This window comes from Mytilus trossulus, chromosome 9, assembly GCF_036588685.1.
Source record: "Mytilus trossulus isolate FHL-02 chromosome 9, PNRI_Mtr1.1.1.hap1, whole genome shotgun sequence".
NCBI classification, from domain to species: domain Eukaryota; kingdom Metazoa; phylum Mollusca; class Bivalvia; order Mytilida; family Mytilidae; genus Mytilus; species Mytilus trossulus.
The window spans coordinates 1,672,614-1,695,274 of NC_086381.1; the positions used below are offsets into that span (position 1 = coordinate 1,672,614).

Sequence of the window (22,661 nt, forward strand, 5' to 3'; positions counted from 1 at the left end):
TATAGGAGATATCTTGAAATTTGAACAAATAGTTAAACAAGCCGTTTTGCTATTTATTCTTTCTTCAAGATATCTCATAAACTTTATAAGATATCTTATATAGTTTATAAGATATCTTATATAGTTTATAAGATATCTCATATAATTTATCAGATATCTTATATAATTGTCTTTATAAGATATCTTATAAACTATATAAGTTATCTTATAAATTATATAAGATATCTTATATAAAAATTGTTTATAAGATATCTCATATACTTTATAAGATATCTTATACACTTTAGAAGATATCTTATAAAGTATATGAGATATCTTATATAACATTAAAGATATCTTATATAATATATGAGATATCTCATAAAAATTAAATTATAAAAGATATCTTATATATTAAAGGAGATATCTTATATATTATATAAGATATCTTATATATTATATAAGATATCTTATATATTATATAAGATATCTTATATATTATAGGAGATATCTTGAAATTCGAATAAATAGTAAAACGGCTTGCCATAACAGCCAGTAACATTCCCCCATCGCCATCTTTTCAGGTGGACCAAATCACTACTTTACTTTAAAATTCATGAATCAATTTTTTTCAGTGTAATTTTATCCCCCTTCTGGTTATTTGATGCATAAAACAGGAAGAAATTAATTTGGAAGGGGTATAACAAAAATTGGCAAGTAACACTTTCCACACTAGGGACTATACTCGAACCTTCTTAAGTAAATTGACTACTTATCACCTCAAGACAATACATCATTTTTTTTATACAAATTTTAAAGGATATATTTGGATTACCTCCCTTAAACTGCGTTAAAATTGTCTAAATTGTCCATTTGTAAACCAAGAAACCCTTGTTTCTCCCCAATTTCAAAACTGTTTGAGCCATAACCCCCCAAAGCCAATCCTAACCATCCCTTGTATAATTGAGAGAGATCCATACATCTGAACACAAGTTATTGTCTGGAAACTAGAAAAATGTCTTTTTGGCCCCTTACTCCTAAACCATAACCCCTGAAATCAATCCCAACCTTACTTTTGTGGTTATAAACCTTGTGTTTTTCTATTTACTTTTACTTAAGTTATTGTTCGGAAACCAACTGTCTTAGGACGACGTGGACAAAGACGACTACAACCACAAAATTTTGTTGCAGTCATATAAAAAGAAATAACAAGCCAACAATAGTCCACAGAAAACTAAAGAATGGGCAACACAAACCTCACACAAATCTGACATCTACATTTAATCATAGGCTATGTAATGATAAAATATGTAAAGGTATCACTTCAGTGATAAGTTTCCTATGAATGTATTGCTTTGTATAAAATAACAAGGACCATGCTGTCCTGGTTAAATGGCATTGTGTAAAGGTCACTCAGAAAATTTCATATGAACACTTTTGATTTAGACATGAACTAATTAGACTTATTGACAATTTTTGTACATTTACTACATGAGCAACACGAAGGGTGCCACATGTGGAACAAATCTGCTTACCCTTCCATAGCACCTGATATCACCCCAATTTTTGGTGGGGTTTGCGTTGCTCAGTTTTTAGTTTTCTATGTTATGTTTCTATACCGTTGTTTGTCTGTTGGTCTTTTTGGTTTTTAGCCATGGTGTTGTCAGTTTATTTTTTACTTCTGAGTTTGAATGTCCCACTGTTATCTTTCGCTTTTTTTATTATCCCATAATGCTGATTATTTCTAAAAATAATAAAGTTACTTTTGTTTTGTCTACGGTATTACATTCAATGATGTTCTATTTGTTTTAACAAGTAATAAATGTATGTGTAATAGTCATTTTTTTGCCCCTTTATACTAGCTTTCTGTTTGGTGTGAGCCAATGCTCTTTGTTGAAGACAGTACTTTGACCTATAATGGTTTACTTTTATAAATTGTAACTTGGATGGAGAGTTGTCTAATTGTCACTCATACCACATCTTCTTATATCTTTAAGTACAGTGTAAATATAAGACATAGATTGAGATTTCACATGATTTAATAAAACACAAGAGTGTTAACACATCACACTACACATTATAACAATAATACATTAGGCTGCCCTAAAACTCTCATTCATCTAATCCAAGGGAGATAATTCATCTCATCCAAGGGACATAACACATTAGGCTGCCCTAAAACTCTCATTCATCTAATCCAAGGGAGATAATTCATCTTATCCAAGGGACATTACACATTAGGCTGCCCTAAAACTCTCATTCATCTAATCAGGGAGATAATTCATCTAATCCAAGGGACATAATACATTAGGTGCCCTAAACATGCATCTCTCTCTCTCTCTCATCTAATCCAAGGGAAATAATCAATGTTATAAACTTTTACATTAGGCCTCAAATGGACATTATAATGTAAACTACTTTCTTTACCAAATGTAACAAAAGAATTTTCATAATCTAGACATCTTTTCCAGAATAGACAATTTTTGGTGCGGCTAGTTGAGCCTAAAAGGACCCCTCCCCCCCAAAAAAAAAAAAAAATAATTTAGACTTCACAAAAAAGAGGATCTTCTTGGATTATATGAATTTCATGTAAAATATCTTCATTTAAAGAGGATAAACAAAATTTGATTTTTAAAAAGAAATAATAAAAGTTCCACATTTGAGCTACACAAATGTAACATATAATCTATAAATAACCACACTCTCTCACTCAATAAATACATGATTATAATGTGATGGTTCTCTCAGAAATCTTAATTCATTTTGGTAGGTACTTTAGAAATGGTCAATTGTTATTTAGCTTATCAATAAAAAATGTATAAATAATATCTCTACCTTTGATAGAACATATACATGTATATTTAACTTTTATTTACTAAAAACATACTTGTTTATTTAAATACAAAAGCCAAAATAATTTGATATTAGAATTCTTTATCTCTGATGGGGATTGACTATAACATATAAATAGTCAGTCTGCAGTAAGATCTTTAAACTGGAAATATATATAACCGTGATAATGTGCATAATTTAACTATTTTTCTTATTTAAGGGGAGATAACTGATACTTTATTGTTCATTATCTCCCTTTAACAAATATCATAATCTTAATCATATTTTACCATCAATAAGTCAACAAATAATACTACAAGATTAGTTACCACATAAAAACAGCCATTTCACAGAAATAAATATTTTCATTATAATGTTTCTTTGTTATTACCATAAAACATGATGAAAATAGTGAACAATTTCATTGTCAATTATATTACCATGCCAAATTTTTATTGTATTGGACATGTGAAAAGATTGGGTATGTTTTATGATTCATTTCAATCATTGTTTAATAAGTTAATCTTTAACTGTATATTTATTAAATTCAGATTGCATTTCTCTATAAATAAACACTGAAAAAACAAAAATCTACAAACAGATGTTAAAATATTAATATTTACATTGGTCATGCTTAAAAATCTATAAAATTACCACATCGTAAACAATTTACAATATCTTCAACAAATAATTACTACCAAGGAAAAAAAGGATGGTGTGGGGGTTTCTACTACTCAAAAAGGGTTTGTGTTAAAATAATTAGTATCCTAGACACAAGTAATTAAGACAGATTACAAGACCCACTTCATACATCCCGTTAGTGGCAGACAATAAATAAGAATTCCATCATAAAATAAATTAAAAAAATCTTAAAAAATACCCAGAGTAAAAAAGAATGATTTGGTCCTTTAATTTTTGATACTATGGTTACTGAACATGCTGAAAGTGAAAGGTGACTATAATGTATCATGACTACCAAAAATGATTTGTTTTCTGTAAAAAATATATACAAGTAAAAAAAATGAGAGTTGATGCATGACAGTTTCTTATATCCGATGTCTGTATGTGTTTTACAAATTGCACTCAATCCCAGTATATAAATAAGAATATTATTGTTAATTGGTGATAACCTTTTCGACTTTAACTTTCACACCTGTCATGTATCATACTGTCATATAGATATCCTCACATTTATTTTATTACTGAAGAAGCCTTTACAAAGTCCTAACAGCAATTATAAGTCAAACTAATCAAGCTATAACTTTCTACATCACTTCTTTTTTTTTCCAAAGGTTTTGACTTTGACCACTAAGTAATCAAACACTTTTAAGTGCTAAAGAGTAATAACCTTGGCCAAAAGGGTCAAGGTTATGACTTTGACCACTAAGGTCACCAAACACTAAAGTGCTAAACAGTAATAACCTTGTCCTAAAGGGTCAACACAAATTTTACTTTCCACATAGAAATATCTAATAGTCATGACAGTTAACACTTATTTCAAGAGATTAAACTTATAACACTCTATTTAACATATTGAGGGAACCATCAAATAACAAAAATTTACAAATATTCCATTTATCTGAACAACAAAGAAATCTCTATGATTACAATACTTTGTAAACAAAAGTTGTGAAAAAAAAGGATCAAAAAGCTATCAAACTGAATCAATTTATATATAGTTTTATTTAGTCTTAAAATCCAGGCTTGTGGGGTGAAGATTTATTTCAACAGCTATGTTCTACCTATTTATCATGTTTATTGCATCAAAACATACTTTGTACAGGAAAGAGCAATTATTTCAAATGTAATTTGATTTTCAAAGATAACTAATTATTTTTAATATAACAATGAGTATTTTGAGTATTGCATACAAGAAAATCAGGTATACAAATGAAACAGCTTAAGTCCTTATCATGACTAAATCTGACTGGTCTTCATGTAAATTGAAGTTCACTTACTTCCAAAAGAGAAAAAGAGAAAACTGAAGTTTCTGATAAAGAATCAATACTGCCATTTTGTGTAATTTACCTTTGACATTTTTTTTTGTGGTAGTTTGTGACTTTGTCAAATCATGCTTCTCACTGAGTGGGGATTAAAAATAAAAGGTGGACATCAGTTTTTTTCCTAGTTACCCACTCACAAATACAGTTAACCTGATGTTACAAAGTGTTTCTAATAAATACTGATATACTGGCGGGATACCTGACTGACATATCTCTTTATTCAGGTGATGTCTGAATCTGACTAAAATCATTAGGCTGTGGTATAGAAATACTGAACGAAGTGTCTCCCAGCTTGAGACGAAGTTTTTTAGGAAATGAATGATTGTTAGAAAGTGGATAAAACGTGCTGGGAGCAATCGGTGATTTAGATGAATGTGTGGGTGAATGAGCTGAGTTAACTGGTGACCGTGGCGATGTTTTCCCAGAACTTCTCCGCCGTCGTCTGTGACAGTGCTGTTTTAACATGTGATTTTCTAACTGTATTTGAGATTCTAATTCATCTTCTATTCGTTTTGCCGTGGACAGACTCTCTTCCATTGTTTCCAAAATGGGATCTCGTCTCATTTTGATCGTCAACTTTGGAATCTTTTTATCAGGAGATGTTTCTGGAGATGACATGATTGAATAAGATAGTTTCCTTTTCTTTTCTCTATTCTTACTTTTGTTCAATAATCTAAGGCACTGATCAGAATAAGATTTGTCAAACTTTTTATCACTCTGTGGTTGACTCCCTAATTTTCTTGGCGGAGTTACATTTTTTATAATGGACTCAAAACTTTCAAACATATTATCCACTGGCTCCTGGTCAGATGTTTCACCATCTTCATCCTCGTCATCAGTTTTATGATGTATTTCTGATTTTAGTCTGTTTGCTAACGAATCTTCTTGCTGTTCATCTGAAAAACTACACACATCTATAAAGCTTTCTTCTAACGTTGTTAAACCTTCATCATTCTCCGTTTTCACTTCGCGTTTCAACTTCTCTGACAAGTCTTTTGCTGCCTCTGGCTTTTCACATAGTGAACTTTCTGTATCACGTTTCCTGTGAAGTCTAGGGCTCTGACGAACAGGTGCTTTCTTAGAAATATCACTTTGTATGTTTTTGAGTCCTTTGTTCTTATGATTTTGTCCCTGAAGTGATTCTGAATTACTATGACTGAGAGGTGAGTCTATATGACCTTGACCTATGAATGAGTCTGATTGACCTGAACTTTGACCCTGAAGTGAGTCTGTATCACAGTGAAGCTCGAATGTCCCTGATATTGATATGTCTAATTGTTCTGATTGTTGCTTTAATTCTTCGTCCTCCATTTCCGATTTGACATCTTCTTTATTTGTCTCAGTTTTAGATATTAGCTTTGGACTAGTCTTAACCTCTTGCTTTTCTTCACAAGGTTCAGTTTTAGGTATAAGTTCTTCACAAGGTTCAGTTTTAGGTATAAGTTTAGGACTAATTCTACACTGTGGCTTTTCCTCACAAGATTCAGTTTTAGGTACAAGTTTTGGACTAACTTTAATCTGTGACTTTTCTTCACAAGGCTCTGTTTTAGGTATAAGCCTTGGACTATTTCTACACTGTGGCTTATCTTCACAAGGTTCAGTTTTAACACGAGAAACTAGATCTTTATCTATGCTAACTGACCCACGACTTTTGAACCTAGGGCTGCATCTTTGATTGTTAATAAGGGAACGTTTTAGAGCTGTTTCCCTGTCCATTACTGAATTGGTTCTTGAGTCAGTTTTCCTAGATCTAGTCCTACATATAGATGGTGATGAATTCATATTTATATCAACATTTAAACAACTGTCAATATTTGTTTCCTCGTTCTGAGTAAGTGTTTTAGTCTCTTCCTGTTCAACAGTATCCTCACAAATTCTACAGGCCTGCTCTACTATAGAGTCTAACTCCTCATGATCAAACTCAGGGTGATCAAGTTCCTCAAAACAAAAACTCATTCTTTTATTTGGAGATTTAATTTTAGCTGCTACTTTAGGAATCTCCTCTTCACATTGTTGACTTGTATGTTTTGATCCTGACATTCGTCCATTTCTTAGAAAACACCCATTTTTGTCCCTCTGTGGTAACTTTTTGGATTGTGCCATTTTCAAATTAATGTCATTTAAAACCGTCTTTGATGCTTTAATTGGCAATTTCCTAGTTGATGGTACTCTTGGTTCTGGGAGTTTTAATCCCTGAGACAGTAACAGTTCAGCATCATAGCGAGTTATGCCCCTTCTTTTCAGCTCTCCAGCCTTCAATAGTTCAGCATTTTTCTTCAAATTACCATCTCTAATATTCCAGTTTTCTAAAAAAATATATTCTTGTTTATTCATATGTAACAACACCATTCCATGATTTGTATATATTGCAACAACAAATAAATTATTAATCATTGTGACTACCAATCAGATTACAGGGATTCTACCATGTCTACCACTGCAAAGTGTAACACAATATTTCTCTACTCAAAACAGCTAAATTAAAAAATTGAAAACATGTGGCTTACAGATAGAGCGTTTTATCTTTTTTTCAATGTCTAAAACTTGAGAACTGTGAGAAGAGAAATATAATATTGGTTGAATAAGTTTCTCTAGGAAAGACATGTTGACAATATGCAGACAAACTGAATCCTTCTTTTCCAATGATCTTCATAAAGATGTGTTCTATTGAAGATTGTGCATGTGTATCAATGGTAAAATACATGTATGTTATTGTGTTGCATGGTCATTAAAACAATAAGCTTTTGAATTTTACAGTATTTCATCAATTTATGAGAATGATAAAATATTTATGAAAAAGATTTTTTATGATTGTCACATATTTACATAATTGAAATCTTGTTCATCTTCTATTATATGACCTAGCTTTTGCCTTATAAATCTGACCAATCATTTCCAAGAAAACCCCATCTACTGTCAAGATATCGGTCTACTGTTAATCTCCATTAATATAAAATTTGTTACGATTGCCAAACTTTCCACAAGAAACCAAATGATGTCTTACATTGTTTCAGAAAGAGATGATTATGAGTTAGATTTTGTAATATTTAAATGTTGCTCCACATGTTTTGAGAGTAACTGGCTCCAAATACTTGTTTAAATTTTTATCAGAGATTAATGGGCCATGTGGTCTTCATTCACTCAATCTATTATATAAACATTACCATTGCCATACAGAGCAGCTCCTGTCATTTGTGCACTTGGTCTCTCCCGCTCCAGAGGGTCTGATTTCAGTCTGGTAAGTCTGTCGTCTGTGTCCCTCAGTCTATAACCCTTCACATGCTGGGGACTTTTTATTCCATCTTTAGGCTTAAAGGCTCCTTGCTTTCTCCTGTATCATAGATAGTATACAAATAAGTTTGTGCAGTTTAACTATCTTTCTTATATAAGCATTTTAAGTTAGAATTTACAATTTGTATATTAAATCAACAATAAAATAAAAATGTGTCCATAGGGACACAGATGATGCGCCAGCTAGCAGGAAGTTTTAATTTACCTTATACTGCTAGGATTACTTTCACAATGTTTTTATTGTGGAATATTTGGTTTTCAATAATAAGATAATACTTCATTTTTTTGTATACATTGTTATCCAAATGAACTCATGAAATCCAGTTAAATTTTGCTATACTGCCACAATGCAGGAAACTAATATTCCAAGGGAGGTAACACATGTTTATATGAACCATTTCTATTTTACGATATTTAAACATGATTATTTTTTTGGAAATGCAAAAGTAATACTATTTTGTTCTATATAAACCCTGATAGTTTAAGGGGATTGCACACTGGTATTTAACACCACATATAAATATCTTATCACAAGAATGTCATTTTCATTAATTTCAGCTGATATATCCACTAAGATCAGACTTATATTGAAGTTTTCTGCCAAACCATAATTAATAATAACTTTTTAATACATGTTTATAAGAATGATGGTGGGTTCATGAAACAAACCTTTCACAAGTTTCACATTCACAGAAGCAATTGCTTTCTCCAAAGAAACTTTCGCCATAATGACATGTGATTTCTTCCCCTGGCTCGATGTCTCTTAGCACTCTAACACAGGCTGTATCTCTACCAGTAGACACAAACTGTACAGAAAAGTAAATATATATTATATTATATGGTATAATATTTGTGTACAGTGAAATCAATTAAATATATATACAATATAGTAAAATAGTCGCTCATTATGAATCAAGTCGTTAGTTTTCTCGTTTGAATTCTTTTACATTGTCAAATCGGGGCCTTTTATAGCAGAACATGCTGAGTGGGTTCTACTCATTGTTGAAGGCCGTACAGCAACCTATAGTTGTTAATTTCTGTGTCAATTGTTCTCTTGTGGAGGGTTGTCTCATTGGCACCTGTACCACATCTTCTAATTTTTATATTATCGAAACCTTGGTTTAAGGAAGGACAAAAGTTATAGCAGCATCATATTCGTGATTCATATCCTGCTCTTAGAATGTCAATGTGTTTTTGAAATAAAGCATATATATTGTATTATTGTATCAGTATCAGAATTACAAAAGTGGCACTTTGCTGTCCTTGGGTATTTATATCCAAATATTCAGTATGGATTTTGTTCATTGGTGAAGGCTATACAGTGATCTGTTGTTGTTCACATCCAAGTCCTTTGGTCTTTTATGGATAGATAGTTGTCTCATTGGCAAACTTACTTATGCTTATTTTTATATTGACAAAACTAACAGCACCTGACATACATACCCTGCAGTTTGATCGACAATCATGATTGACAAAGCTGGCAGGACCTAACCAGAGCTGGCTACAGTTTTTCCGTGTGGAGTACATTACACTGAAGTCATTGAGTCCTGGTTTCAGTAACTGGTCCTCTTCTTCTGCGTCCAGTTCAGCAATACAGCCAACTAAATACTCTATCTTATCATTCTTTTGCCTGTATTATTGAATAGGTGATTATTACAATGTCAGCGATACAGCCAACTAAATACTCTATCTTATCATTCTTTTGCCTGTATTATACAATTGGTGATTAATACAATGTCAGCGATACAGCCAACTAAATACTCTATCTTATCATTTTTTTGCCTGTATTATAGAATTGGTGATTATTACAATGTCAAACAATGTGAAAAACTGCTTGACTATGTTATCATCAATTATACATGAGTAGATAACTGGCATGTCAGATGCGGAAACTGCTAAGACTGGCTAGATGCGAGACCATATTCAAATATTTCAAAATAAGTTATTTTAGGGTAAAGTTTTAACAGTGACACATAAATTAAGTCTTCTCGTTTAGTATCCACCCTCAATGAGAGCTAACAGTGAAAATCATTCTGCTATTACAACATGAGCGTGCGTGACTCTTGTGAGAAGTCAAGGTCTTTAAACACCCAGGAATACAAGTATGAAAAGAACAAAATTAATTGGGTATTGATTTGTCGATGGTGGTTCTGTTTTTCTCGGCCTGGTTTGGTTCTCTCTTTGCTGTATCATTGTCTGTCCTTTTTTACACAAACATACAATTTTGGATTATCTCCTTTAGATCACCTTTCTTACCAAGATTTTGTGGCACAAATTTTTGCTCCGACTTCATTTTCCATTGAGTAACGATGACATGGCAGAATTTCAAATCCAGAATCTTTGTCAAACATCCTTAAATAGCGGAATAACTGTAAAAAAACAAAAATAACATGGAAATACAACCGACATCAATAAATAGCTTAAATTGCATTGTAGTTTGGAAAATTCAAATAACTACTTTTCAAGGTTTGGTATTTTTGGTATTTTACTTTTTACAATCTATCAATTGCTAAAATAGTTTGAATTAAAAAATATTTGCAAAATTTAAAGTATTTTTTGTTGTTTCCATCAAAGAGGTTACTATTTTCAATTTAATATGCAGTTAGGCCATGGAAAATTAATTGTTGGTTTCCCCTAACATGGGAAAATTTAAAAGACCCAGCAGGCAGGCTTTTTTTTTTTTGTTTTTTTGTAACCATGCATAAATTTATATCTATATTTGTTTCTATAGTGGAACTATTATCTTGCATATTTCCAACACTTTTAGTTGTCTCTGCCAAAAAAAAATCATTTAAAAAAAAAAAAAATACAGTAAAATTTAATGACCCAGCAGTAAAAAAAAATACCAGGTAGGGTAAGGGGAAACCATCAATTATTTTTCCATAGCCTTAATACTACTTCTTACATGATCTTTGACTATAACTTGTTGTGACTTTAGTTTGGTGACAAAGAAGGATTTGACAGGAGCTAAACCAGAGAATTCTCTGTAGGACTTTTCATAATTCTGTTTCTCTACAAATCTTTTCATTATTTCTTTACAAGATTGCTGAAGGTCTGCTTTCAATGGTCTGTGTCTGGAAATTATAACATATATATGTTAAATGTACATGATATATAAGAGAACATTTAATGCAGGTAATCAGCTAAAGACAAACACACATATCTATATGAAACATCTGATGCTTAATTAAGGTTTATTCTTTGATACACAATTTTACCACCAATAAAGATATGTATTTGTTTAGGATTTCATCAACGGCCTATAATTTTCAACCACAACCAAAATCTTTCAAAAATATTAAAAAATATTTTTTCTGTCATATCAGAAAGGGGGTCTCATTAGGGGGGTGGGGGGGGGGGGGGGGGTGGGGGGGGGTGGGGTGGGGGGTGGTCCTGCTTACTGTTTTGTCAGATTCCTGTATCCAGCTTACACTTTGAACGTAAGCAATTCTTTTTAATTTCCCGTGTCCCGCTAGACTTCATTTTCCCTTTTCACAGCACAAAAATTTGACTTTCACGTGTCATGCTTACAAATAATTCAGCAATTCAGTGTCACGCTTAGACTCCAATGAGACCCACAAGTAATTGTAACATATCATGATGTGAATTATTGTAGGTAAAATTCCAGATATATGCTTCTTGATAATTTTACGTCAATCATCCAGATTGCAGAAATTTGCTTTTTAATTTGACTTGGATATATCAAACATTCTAACATGACGTCCTTCAAACGCTTTAAGTACACACCCGTGGTAAAATTTGAATATATTGCATGGGCTGTCCCGATCGTACTCCCACGTCATATGCTTTTTTATGAATGAGTTTGCAAAGTCATAAAACGATGACGTTAGAATATGAGCATTTTACGGGAAAGTACACGCTTGTATTACCGAAAATCATCACAACATGGAAATGTAAACAAACGATGCTAAAATGTGTTATAAGCCATATTTGTTTAAACATTTAAGACATATAAGTAACAATCATTTAAATTAATTCAAAACTATCTATATACGTTATTTAAAACAGTTTAAGCATGTCACTATTTCAGTTTGCTCCGTTCTTTTAAGCCAATTTAATAGTGTGTTTATTTCTGGGAATGGCAAATATTTGCCTCCACCTAGAGCGCTTCGATACAAAAGAATTGCCCTATTTGACCTATTAGAATCGAAATAATTCGCTCACGGTAAAATATTTGTCATAAAGGGCCAACCCGTGGTAAAATCACGATATTCAAGCCCCCATGAATTATTTCTTAAGTAACCTTACCTTGTGTTCATTTTATGTGTGGTTAAGGATAGGTAGGGATCTAGCGTCAAACTTGAAGCCAAGTCGTCATTTTCACAGAGTTCCTTTGAGGTCATCCCTGTGGATGGTGCATACCTCCCTCCTCCTTCCACAACCATGATGCTAAAAATAGATTTTATAAGTCAGGTTAAACACATTCCACAACCATGATGCTAAAAATAGATTTTATAAGTTAGGTTAGACACATTCCACAATCATGATGCTAAAAATAGATTTTATAAGTTAGATTAAACACATTGTCTCGTCAGTCTGTTCCGCATAATAATCCTCAAACAATCTATCAATTTATTGTACATGATAATCCTGATACAAAGCTTGGCATTTGTGTATTAATTCTTAAAAATCTCATTTCTGCCTCTATCTATGCATGAGATTTATTTCTGTCTCGTGGCAAAAAGGTAATTCTCGAATTCTTCTTAAACACATGAATGAAAATCAAGTTTTTTTTTTATATTCTCACATACATTTCAGTTGAATGTAATTGTTTTTGAAAATGACACTTGATAAAGAAGGAAACTGAAAGTTCAAATCACTTCCTGGATTAGTTATTTGAATGTTTCTATATTTATCTTCTGACATCAAAGTTATTTTCAGACATTTATCTAGATCTGCAATATGAAATTATATAGACAATCTTTACTGTACATGCTATATGATGATGAATATTCATATATATTCACTGATATAATAATTACACAGTTAGATGAAATAAATAAAGATGAAAGTCTGATCAAGCTGTAAAAGTTTTGGATAACAGATAAATGAGTAGCAAATTCAAATCCTCTATATTACTAAATGGAAAGAAAAACAGCTGATTCGAAGATTTCTAGCTTAAAACAATTAAATTCATACAACAAAGTCAACATCAAATATTATGCCAAGATCAAATTGAACTTTTTTTTAGGGGTTCGTATGGATAGTAAACCCGACAATTGTAACAAGCCCCTGTGCATGAACCCTCTGTCTCTGATGTTCCATTAACTTAATTATTGAAATTAAGAATTTTTTTGTAGTTGTAGATTGCATTTGATTCTGTGTTCGTCTCATTGGTTTTCATACTACTACGAATGCAATGTGACGTGACAATTTCCATTGAAAAACTATGCATAGACTAGTAAGTATTCATGATGTTTAAAAACTTATGATATGGAAAAAAAAGTAAAATCACAAAAATACTGAACCTTACTTCCTAATCCTATAATATAGTAAGAGTTAACTCCCTTGAACTATAAAATTTTTTGAAAAAGATTAGTAAATATTTGAAATAACTTTTGGAGTGACTGCATATGCAAATGCACAACTTAAAAAAGTGTTCTCGACTGCATGCAATGTTGCATTTTAAATGTTTATATGATAGGAATGGTTTTTGCATTGTCCAAAAACGTTTCCTGGCATCAGGCAAAACAAAGACTATTTTCTCGTGAAATAGCCATTGAATTTCCGTGAGAATACTCAGTGGGAAAGTTTGAGTGCTATATAACTGAAAAATAGTTTCCTTTGCTTATAAATTACATTATTTGTAGCTCTTTACCTGTTTTTAGTTTACAAAAGTAGTCGCTTTAGAAAAATGTACTGTTGTTCGGTCATAATCTTCATTGCGCGTAATATAGTTCTGAAAACAATTCAGAGAAATACATGCCTTATGCGAATTTGGCATGTACTATGACATAAAGTGTCATAAATTTTAGTTATTTATAATATTCACTTAGTTTTTGTCTCTGAGAACAATTTATAATTATTACTCGTAGTAATTTTGGACGGTATAAAAATGCAAATCGGTCCTTACTGACAAGAGGGGATAACTCTAGATTTTCAGATCTACAACATGTCTAATTTGATGATTAGAAAACTGCAGAAAGAAATAGATAAAGAGACATGTCAACCAACAAATCGTTATTTAAAGTATTGTTATTTTCTAGCTTTATCAAAACACAGGTGCTGAAGTATATAAACCAAATGCATGTGCTGATATTCTATCTCAGACATGTCAGATAATAAGCATGGATAGGCTGTGAATAATTTTATGTAGATCTATAAAAAAAAATAGTAATATCCTTGTATTATCTAATTTTATTAATAAGATAAAAATAAAAACCCCATATATAGTTAATAAACTAAAATCCTTATTTATAAAGGCTGCAATTATATTATTTTTGTTGAACCTATTTAAAGAAATAAACACAGCATAAAATAAAAATATAAGAATGTTGTTGAAGCTTTTGATTTAAATTAATTGTTATTTTTACACTATTTTAAAGTTTATTTTACAAATGATATATGACTGATGTGTTAGTTGCCATTATAATGATTTAAAAATTATTGAGGTAACCATACTCTTATTTTCACAGTCTAAACATTCTAAATCATTGAAATCTTAACCATGTTAATAACGTGTGATTATTGATAAAAAAAAACAAACACCAAGTTTACCAGTTCAAGGGCTTGTTGATTCTGTTGCCATATTGATGCCAAATAGTAGAACTTCAACAAACCTATTCAGAGAGGGATGAAAGAGACCAAAGGGACAGTTCAAAATAAACTGACAAAGCCATGGCTAAAAATGATTGATTGTTGGTTGCTTAAAAATGAAAAAGACAAACTGACAGACAATAGTACACATGACACAACATAGAACCCTATAAAGAATAAACAACACGAACCCCACCAAAAACTAGGGGTGATCTCAGATGCTCTTGATTAATCAGATGATGGTGCATGTTCCAATTTGTTTACCTTTTGTATGTTTTTGTTACTCTACATATCCAGTCAAATTGATTTCTCCAAAAGATTTCAATCCTTATCCTGTAGATTTATTTACAACTTTTTTAAACTATAGATCTATAAAATTAGAGCTTGATAAATTATATGGACGCCTGTCTCTTGACTGTTTTTGTATCTATGTTGCTGTCTAACTAGTGACTTATTCATCATGTTCATATATCTGGACACTACCGATATAATTACTTTTTTAATTATTTCTTGCAGGTACAAAGTAGCAGAGAGTCAAGGTAAGATCAAATAGAGGATAGATCTAAAAAGAGTAAATGTCAACTGAAGATCTTGTAGGCTGTATGATTAGGCGATAACTGTATTGTATTGTAAGCTCAAACAGCATCAATTTTTGATTTGATGGTCGCAAATACCAGTAACGCAAATTAAGTTTACTGGCATTTGCGACCATCAAAGCAACAATTGATGCTGTTTGACCTTAAATTACAATACTCTTTATCTTCATTCTAATGAAACTCATAGAAAACAAATATAAACATACATTTAAAATCTGTCATGAATATGTCATCTGCACCTGTGTGTACGTTTTCATAGTATCAATGAATTGTGAATTGATGCTATGAAAATTAGTAAACCTATCAAAATGAATTTTACAAAAGATGCTGCATTAGAATGACAAATGTATCTGCTATATTTATTGGTACTAATGGTCAACTCTTAAAAGGGTTAAACAACTCAACCATGTTCTAGGTTAAATTTTTGAACATTTTAGTCATAAAAAAATGGCAACAAAAAACCTTAAAAAACATTTATGTGTTGACCTTTGAATCTAATTCACCCTTTTTCATCTGGGAAAATCTTAAATATGTATTTCATTTAATCTTCTCAAAGAACACATAGAACACATAGAAAAACAGGAAAGTAAAGAAAGTGTTAAAATTAGTTAGAAGTTTTATAAGATTGAGTCAAAGTATTCAAATGCTGTTGATTCATTATTATTCATTGTGGGGCTTAGGTGGCCTACTGGTATAAGTAGTAAATTTACAGTATCACTAGCCCGTCAACACTAAGGTTGAGAGTTCAAATCCTGTACTTGGCATTTGTTCTTGACTGCAAAAAATGGTAAATTGTCTATAATTGATAGTTTGATGCTATCTAAAGGGGGGATAGAACCTTTATCCGGACTCCGGGATCGGGTGTTTTTAAGCTCAGGCATTCCGGATTGACCCTTTTAGGATCTTGGAATTCTTTTTTACAAATTTTGAGACATTGGGATTTCATGTTTTTAAGCCCAGGATTTCAGGATCAGCACCCCTCATATCCCCCCACTATCTGGGCACTCTGGATTCTTCCACCAAAAGTTAAAAAAATCTTTTTTTATGATTAATCATATTTAGAGTTGAAATATTTTTTGAATGTTTTTGAAAACTACCTACCAAATGGTTTATTTTTTTTTTAGATCTGAAAGTTCAGGACCCAATGACAGCATGTCAGTATTGTGGAAGTGATTATACCCCAACACAGAGAAGAGTTAGAATCAAGTCAAAGGTCAAGCTAAACAAGAAACTTGTAGTTTTGTTAAAAAAGTATGATAAAGATCCAAACAGCCTTGGGAAGTTCCAGTCCAATGTAGTTCAGACATATTTAAACAGTTGTAATACACTGGTAAGTAAAAAAGGTCATAATCGACTTTATCCATACTGTGGTACAAATTGTCAACTCATAAAAGAAGCACATATTATTACAAGCAGTCCTACAAAGTATGAAATATTTTGGATAAACAATCTTAGAGAAGAAGTCATTATGCAACATATAGAAAATAAGAAAACTCACAAAAAAAAATTGCTGCAAAGTTAGCTGGACCCCTTCCAGCTAACTTTGCAGCAATTTTTTTTTGTGAGTTTTCTTATAACATGTAAATGTGAAATAAAGTATCTGTGAATATAAGTTGTCATGTATATAATGTCATGTGTGAATATAATGTTATTTGTGTATATAATGTCATGTGTGTATGTGTACTGTACTCTATTTGATTACAGGTTGTCATGTGTAATGTGTGTACAAAGAAAACCAAGTTTCCATGTTTAAAGAGAGCAGATTTGATACAACAAAAAGTTAAAGAACAACAAAGTTAGTATAAAATTACTAAAGGGGGAAAAATATGTTGATTCATTATTATTCATGGATTTTACTTCTCGTGGATTTCGTGGTAATTTTGTGAACCATGAATTCCAATGTTCAACAAATATAAAAAATTCTATAGTAGTTTATGTAGACATTGACAAAACCATGAAATCAAATATCCTCGAAAATGCAAGTTTTCCTCAATTTACAAAAATTGGTACCAACCAAAATAAATTAATCCACAGCAGATATTTTGTATATATATTTTAAACTATAGGGGAATATCAATAGTCTTTAGATACATTTGATGCATCATTAAACATTAAAATATGAAGTATTGCTGTAGGAAAATACCACATTTAATAACCGATAACACAAATCACAGTTGAAACTATGTGGGAAATATAAACAGAAAATATTTGGCAATGACTGAAATATCAACTTAGCCTCATCCTAGACGTTCTATAAATCTGTAGATCTCCTAGATATTGGTTATCTGGAAAATTAAAGTAGTATATGTACTGGTGTGAGGCTATAAAATCCAGATTGATGACTAAATTTATACAGTTACTGTGGATTCATTAATATTTGTTGGATACTAATATCCGTGGATTTTGTGGATACAGGTAAACCATGAAATATAATGTTCAACAAACAACAAATTTTCTATAGACTAGAATGAAGACCTCGGCAAAACCACAAAATAAAAAATCCACAAACATACAAGTTTTCCTTTATCCACAAAAATTGGTACCCATGAAAATAAATGAATCCACAGTATTCTGATTAACAAGTTGCAATTTTTGTATGATTGCAAAAATAAAATTGTGGTCGTATATCATGTATATTGATATGACGTTGGCGTTGTTCGAAGACATATTGTTTTTTCGCACTTTAACTTCAGTTTAAGTAAATAGAAATTTATGAAATTTAAACACAAGGTTTATGACCACAAAAGGAAGGTTGGGATAGATTTTGGGAATTTTGGTCCTGACAGTCTATTTGGAATTAGGGGCCAAAAAGGGTCCCAAATAAGCATTTTTCTTGGTTTTCGCACCATAACTTTTGTACAAGTAAATAGAAATCTATCAAATTTATACATAAGGTTTATGACCATAGAAGGAAAGTTGGGATTGATTTTGGGAGTTTTGGCCCCAACAGTTTAGGAATTAGGGGCCCAAAGGGTCCATAATTAAACTTATTTGATTTCATCAAAAATTGAATAATTGGGGTTCTTTGATATGCCGAATCTAACTGTGTATGTAGATTCTTAATTTTTTGGTCCCATTTTCAAATTAGTCTACATTAAGGTCCAAAGGGTCCAAAATTAATTTAAAGTTTGATTTTAACAAAATTGAATTCTTGGGGTTCTTTGATATGCTGAATCTAAACATTTACCTAGATTTTTGATTATGAGCCCAGTTTTAAGTTGTTCCAAATAGGGGTCCAAAATTAAAATTTGTTTGATTTCAACAAAAATTGAGTATATGGGGTTCTTTGATATATGCTGAATCTAACAATGTATTTAGATTCTTGATATTTAGGCCAGGTTAGGAAATTGGTCCACATTGAGTTCTAAAGGGTCCAAAATTGAACTTTATTTTATTACATCAAAATTTGAATTCTTGGGGTTCTTTGATATGCTGAATCTAACCATATAATTAGTTTTTAGATATTGGACCATAATACATTTAGGTAAATGTCTAATTTAAAAATTTTAAGTTTTTAAGTTTAAGTTCTTTGACCACATTCATTCTGTGTCAGAAACCTATTTTGTGTCAATTATTTAATCACAATCCAAATTCAGAGCTTTATTAAGCTTGAATGTTATGTCCATACTTGCCCCAACTGTTCAGGGTTCCAACTCTGTGGTCATATAAAGCTGTCTTGTGGAGCATCTGGTTGTAGTTAAAAAAAATGTGAAATTACCATATGTTGTCTGCAGTTATCTTTTATATATTTGGAAATGAATTTTTAGTTTTTAAAGTCATGGTTATATACAGCAGGGAGATAAAAAATTATATCTGTGTTATAAAAAATCATTACAAATACATTGAAATCTTTCGACAGGTTTACAAAATCAGGATATTGTTGAACCAGAGAAGAAGTCAAAAAAGAAGAAAAAGAAGAAGAGGAAAGAAAGAGAGGAAGCACTTAACCAGAAACAACCACCTCTGCATTCTGACTCTATTATTGATATAGAAAGGTATTTTATGAATAAAATTTGTAAATTTCTTAAACTATACTGGATTTCTACCAAACTTGGACAGAAGCTTGTTTATGATCATAAGATAGTATCCAGAAGTAAATTTTATAAAAATGAAATTCTATTTTTTCTGTTTTTTACTTAAGAATGGACTTAGTTTTTCTGTGGGGAAACATTACATTTACTCTGTGGTTAAAGTTTTTAAAATTTGAATATCTTTCTTAAACTATACTGGATATCTACCAAACTTGAAAAGAAGCTTGTTTATGATCATAAGATAGTATCTAGAAGTAAAGTTTGCAAAAATAAAATTCCATTTTTTTCTGTTTTTTACTTATAAATGGACTTAGTTTTTCTACGGGGAAACATTACATTCACTCTGTGGTTAAAGTTTTTAAAATTTTAATAACTTTCTTTAACTATTCTGTGTTTGTACCAAACTTGGACAGAAGCTTGTTTATGATCGTAAGATAGTATCCAGAAGTAAATTTTGTCAAAAATAATTATCCATTTTTTCCGTATTATACTTTTAAATGGACTTAGGGTTTTTGCTTGGAAACATCACATTCACTCTGTGGTTAATTTTTTTTTTAACTTTAATAACTTTCTTATACTATTTTAAATTTGTACCAAACTTGGACAGAAGCTTGTATATGATCAAAAGCTAGTATCTAGAAAGGAAATTTTGTCAATATTTGGTACCTGTGTATCTGTATTTTACTTATAAATGGACTTAGTTTTTCTTCCAGTTAATTTTACATACAGTCTGCAGTTAAAGTTTTTCAACCATTTATTCGATTCATAAACTATCCTGAAATTTTCACCAAACTTGGACAGAAGCTTCTTACAATCAAAAGATAGTATCAAGAGGAATATTTTTATTGATTGTTTTTCCTCATTTTTGTTGAGCCTGGGAGTTACAGCAAAAGTAGGCGAGACACTGGGTTCCGCGGAACCCTTACAAATTTTTATATTAATTAATGGAGTAACAAACAGTACATTGGAGAATATGCAATAAATCTACAATGGCATTGTTAAAGAAAACAAAAAAACAAACTTGTACAATTAAAACAATAAGTGAAAAATATGTTTTATTATGACAAAAATGTTCATGAAGAATTCTTTTTTGTAGAAATTGTGGAATGCACATTAAATAAATATTTTGTGCTTTACTCATATGATGATTATTTTATTTAGACAGGAAATAGAAATAACATCTGCACAACCAGGAACCAGTTCTAAAACACATACAAAGAATATTTTAGACACTGCTACCAATCAGAGAACATTGACCAGGTTACCAGATTCTCCTAAATTACCCACTGTGACACCTAGTAGACAATCTCTAACAAAGACACCAGATATACTGGGTAATAAAAGAACTAGTAATGTGCTTCATACTACAAAAAGTGCAAAGAAGAGGAAAGCTAAAAATATAAATCAACAACTTGGTCAAATTTTAGCAAATGAAAAATCTGAGACAAAATCTGGAAACCTAATGGATTTTTTATCTAGCTTATAATAAATGCAATCAGTTTCTCTTAATTTAGTTTCCTTGAGTGATTATTTTGAGTGCAGTCAATATAAGATAAGAAAATGTTATGAATGCCAATGAGGCAACTCTACACCAGACACTAAATGACAGGGAAATTAACACTCACAGGTCACAGTACAGCTTTCAACGATGAGCAAAGCCCATACTGCATAGTCAGCTATAAAAGGCCCCAAAATGACTCATGTGAAACAATTCACACGAACAAAGAAACCTGCTTTCAAGATAATTTATTTGCAAACTAAACCTCAATTAAAGGTCACCTCTCTTATTGGTCAAGGGTGACCTGTATTACAAATTATATACCTCAGTCACATCCATTCAGATGTGTGAATACCACAGTCACATCCATTCAGTTGTGTGAATACCACAGTCACATCCATTCAGTTGTGTGAATACCACAGTCACATCCATTCAGCTGTGTGAATACCACAGTCACTTCCATTCAGTTGAGTGAATATCACAGTCACATCCATTCAGTTGTGTGAATATCCCAGTCACATTCATTCAGTTGTGTGAGTACCACAGTCACATCCATTCAGTTGTGTGAATACCACAGTCACATTAATTCAGTTGTATAAATATCACAGTCACATTAATTCAGTTGTATAAATATCACAGTCACATTCATTCAGTTGTGTGAATACCACAGTCACATCCATTCAGTTGTGTAAATACCACAGTCACATCCATTCAGTTGTGTTAATACCACAGTCACGTCCATTCAGCTGTGTGAATACCACAGTCTCATCCATTCAGTTGTGTGAATACCACAGTCACATCCATTCAGCTGTGTGAATACCACAGTCACATCCATTCAGTTGTGTGAATACCACAGTCACATCCATTCAGCTGTATAAATATCACAGTCACATCCATTCAGCTGTGTGAATACCACAGTCACATCCATTCAGCTGTATAAATATCACAGTCACATCCATTCAGTTGTGTGAATTCCACAGTCACATCCATTCAGCTGTATAAATATCACAGTCACATCCATTCAGTTGTGTGAATACCACAGTCACATCCATTCAGTTGTGTGAATACCACAGCCACATCCATTCAGCTGTATAAATATCACAGTCACATCCATTCAGTTGTGTGAAAACCACAGTCACATCCATTCAGTTGTGTGAATATCACAGTCACATTCATTCAGTTGTGTGAGTACCACAGTCACATCCATTAAGCTGTATGAATACCACAGTCACATCCATTCAGTTGTGTTTATACTACAGTCATGTCCATTCAGTTGTGTTAATACCACAGTCACATCCATTCAGTTGTGTTAATACCAGTCATATCCATTAAGCTGTATGAATACCACAGTCACATCCATTCAGTTGTGTGAATACCACAGTCACTTCCATTCAGTTGTGTTAATACCACAGTCACATTCATTCAGTTGTGTGAATCCCACAGTCACATCAACTCAGTTGTGTTAATACCACAGTCACATCCATTCAGTTGTGTGAATACTACAGTCACATCCATTCAGCTGTGTGAATACCACAGTCACATCCATTCAGTTGTGTTAATACCACAGTCACATCCACTCAGTTGTGTGAATACTACAGTCACATCCATTCAGCTGTATAAATATCACAGTCACATCCATTCAGTTGTGTTAATA

General features: G+C 31.7%; 2 protein-coding genes across 4 annotated transcripts; one reads left to right on the forward strand and one right to left on the reverse strand.

Moving 5' to 3' along the window:
* Positions 1-2,000: 2,000 nt before the first annotated feature.
* On the reverse strand, positions 2,001-14,148 carry LOC134684276 (uncharacterized). The gene is made up of 9 exons (XM_063543559.1): positions 13,945-14,148; positions 12,375-12,515; positions 11,011-11,179; positions 10,362-10,474; positions 9,549-9,735; positions 8,775-8,911; positions 7,979-8,145; positions 6,239-7,120; positions 2,001-6,208 (listed from the first exon to the last, which is right to left on the reverse strand). The coding sequence occupies exons 2-9, from the start codon at positions 12,509-12,511 to the stop codon at positions 5,031-5,033; spliced, it is 2,970 nt and encodes a 989-aa protein (XP_063399629.1). The 5' UTR covers positions 12,512-12,515; positions 13,945-14,148; the 3' UTR covers positions 2,001-5,030.
* A 22-nt stretch (positions 14,149-14,170) lies between these two features.
* Positions 14,171-21,018, forward strand: LOC134684277 (uncharacterized). 3 transcript variants are annotated; one of them, XM_063543562.1, is made up of 6 exons: positions 14,171-14,315; positions 15,399-15,421; positions 16,603-16,808; positions 17,183-17,273; positions 19,338-19,473; positions 20,671-21,018. In XM_063543562.1, exons 1-6 carry the CDS (start codon positions 14,239-14,241, stop codon positions 20,993-20,995), a joined length of 858 nt encoding a protein of 285 aa, XP_063399632.1. In that variant the 5' UTR covers positions 14,171-14,238; the 3' UTR covers positions 20,996-21,018. The 3 variants fall into 3 exon arrangements, with proteins under 3 accessions (XP_063399632.1, XP_063399630.1, XP_063399631.1); XM_063543560.1 differs by having other exon boundaries at positions 14,191-14,348; XM_063543561.1 differs by having other exon boundaries at positions 14,193-14,371.
* Positions 21,019-22,661: the final 1,643 nt, after the last annotated feature.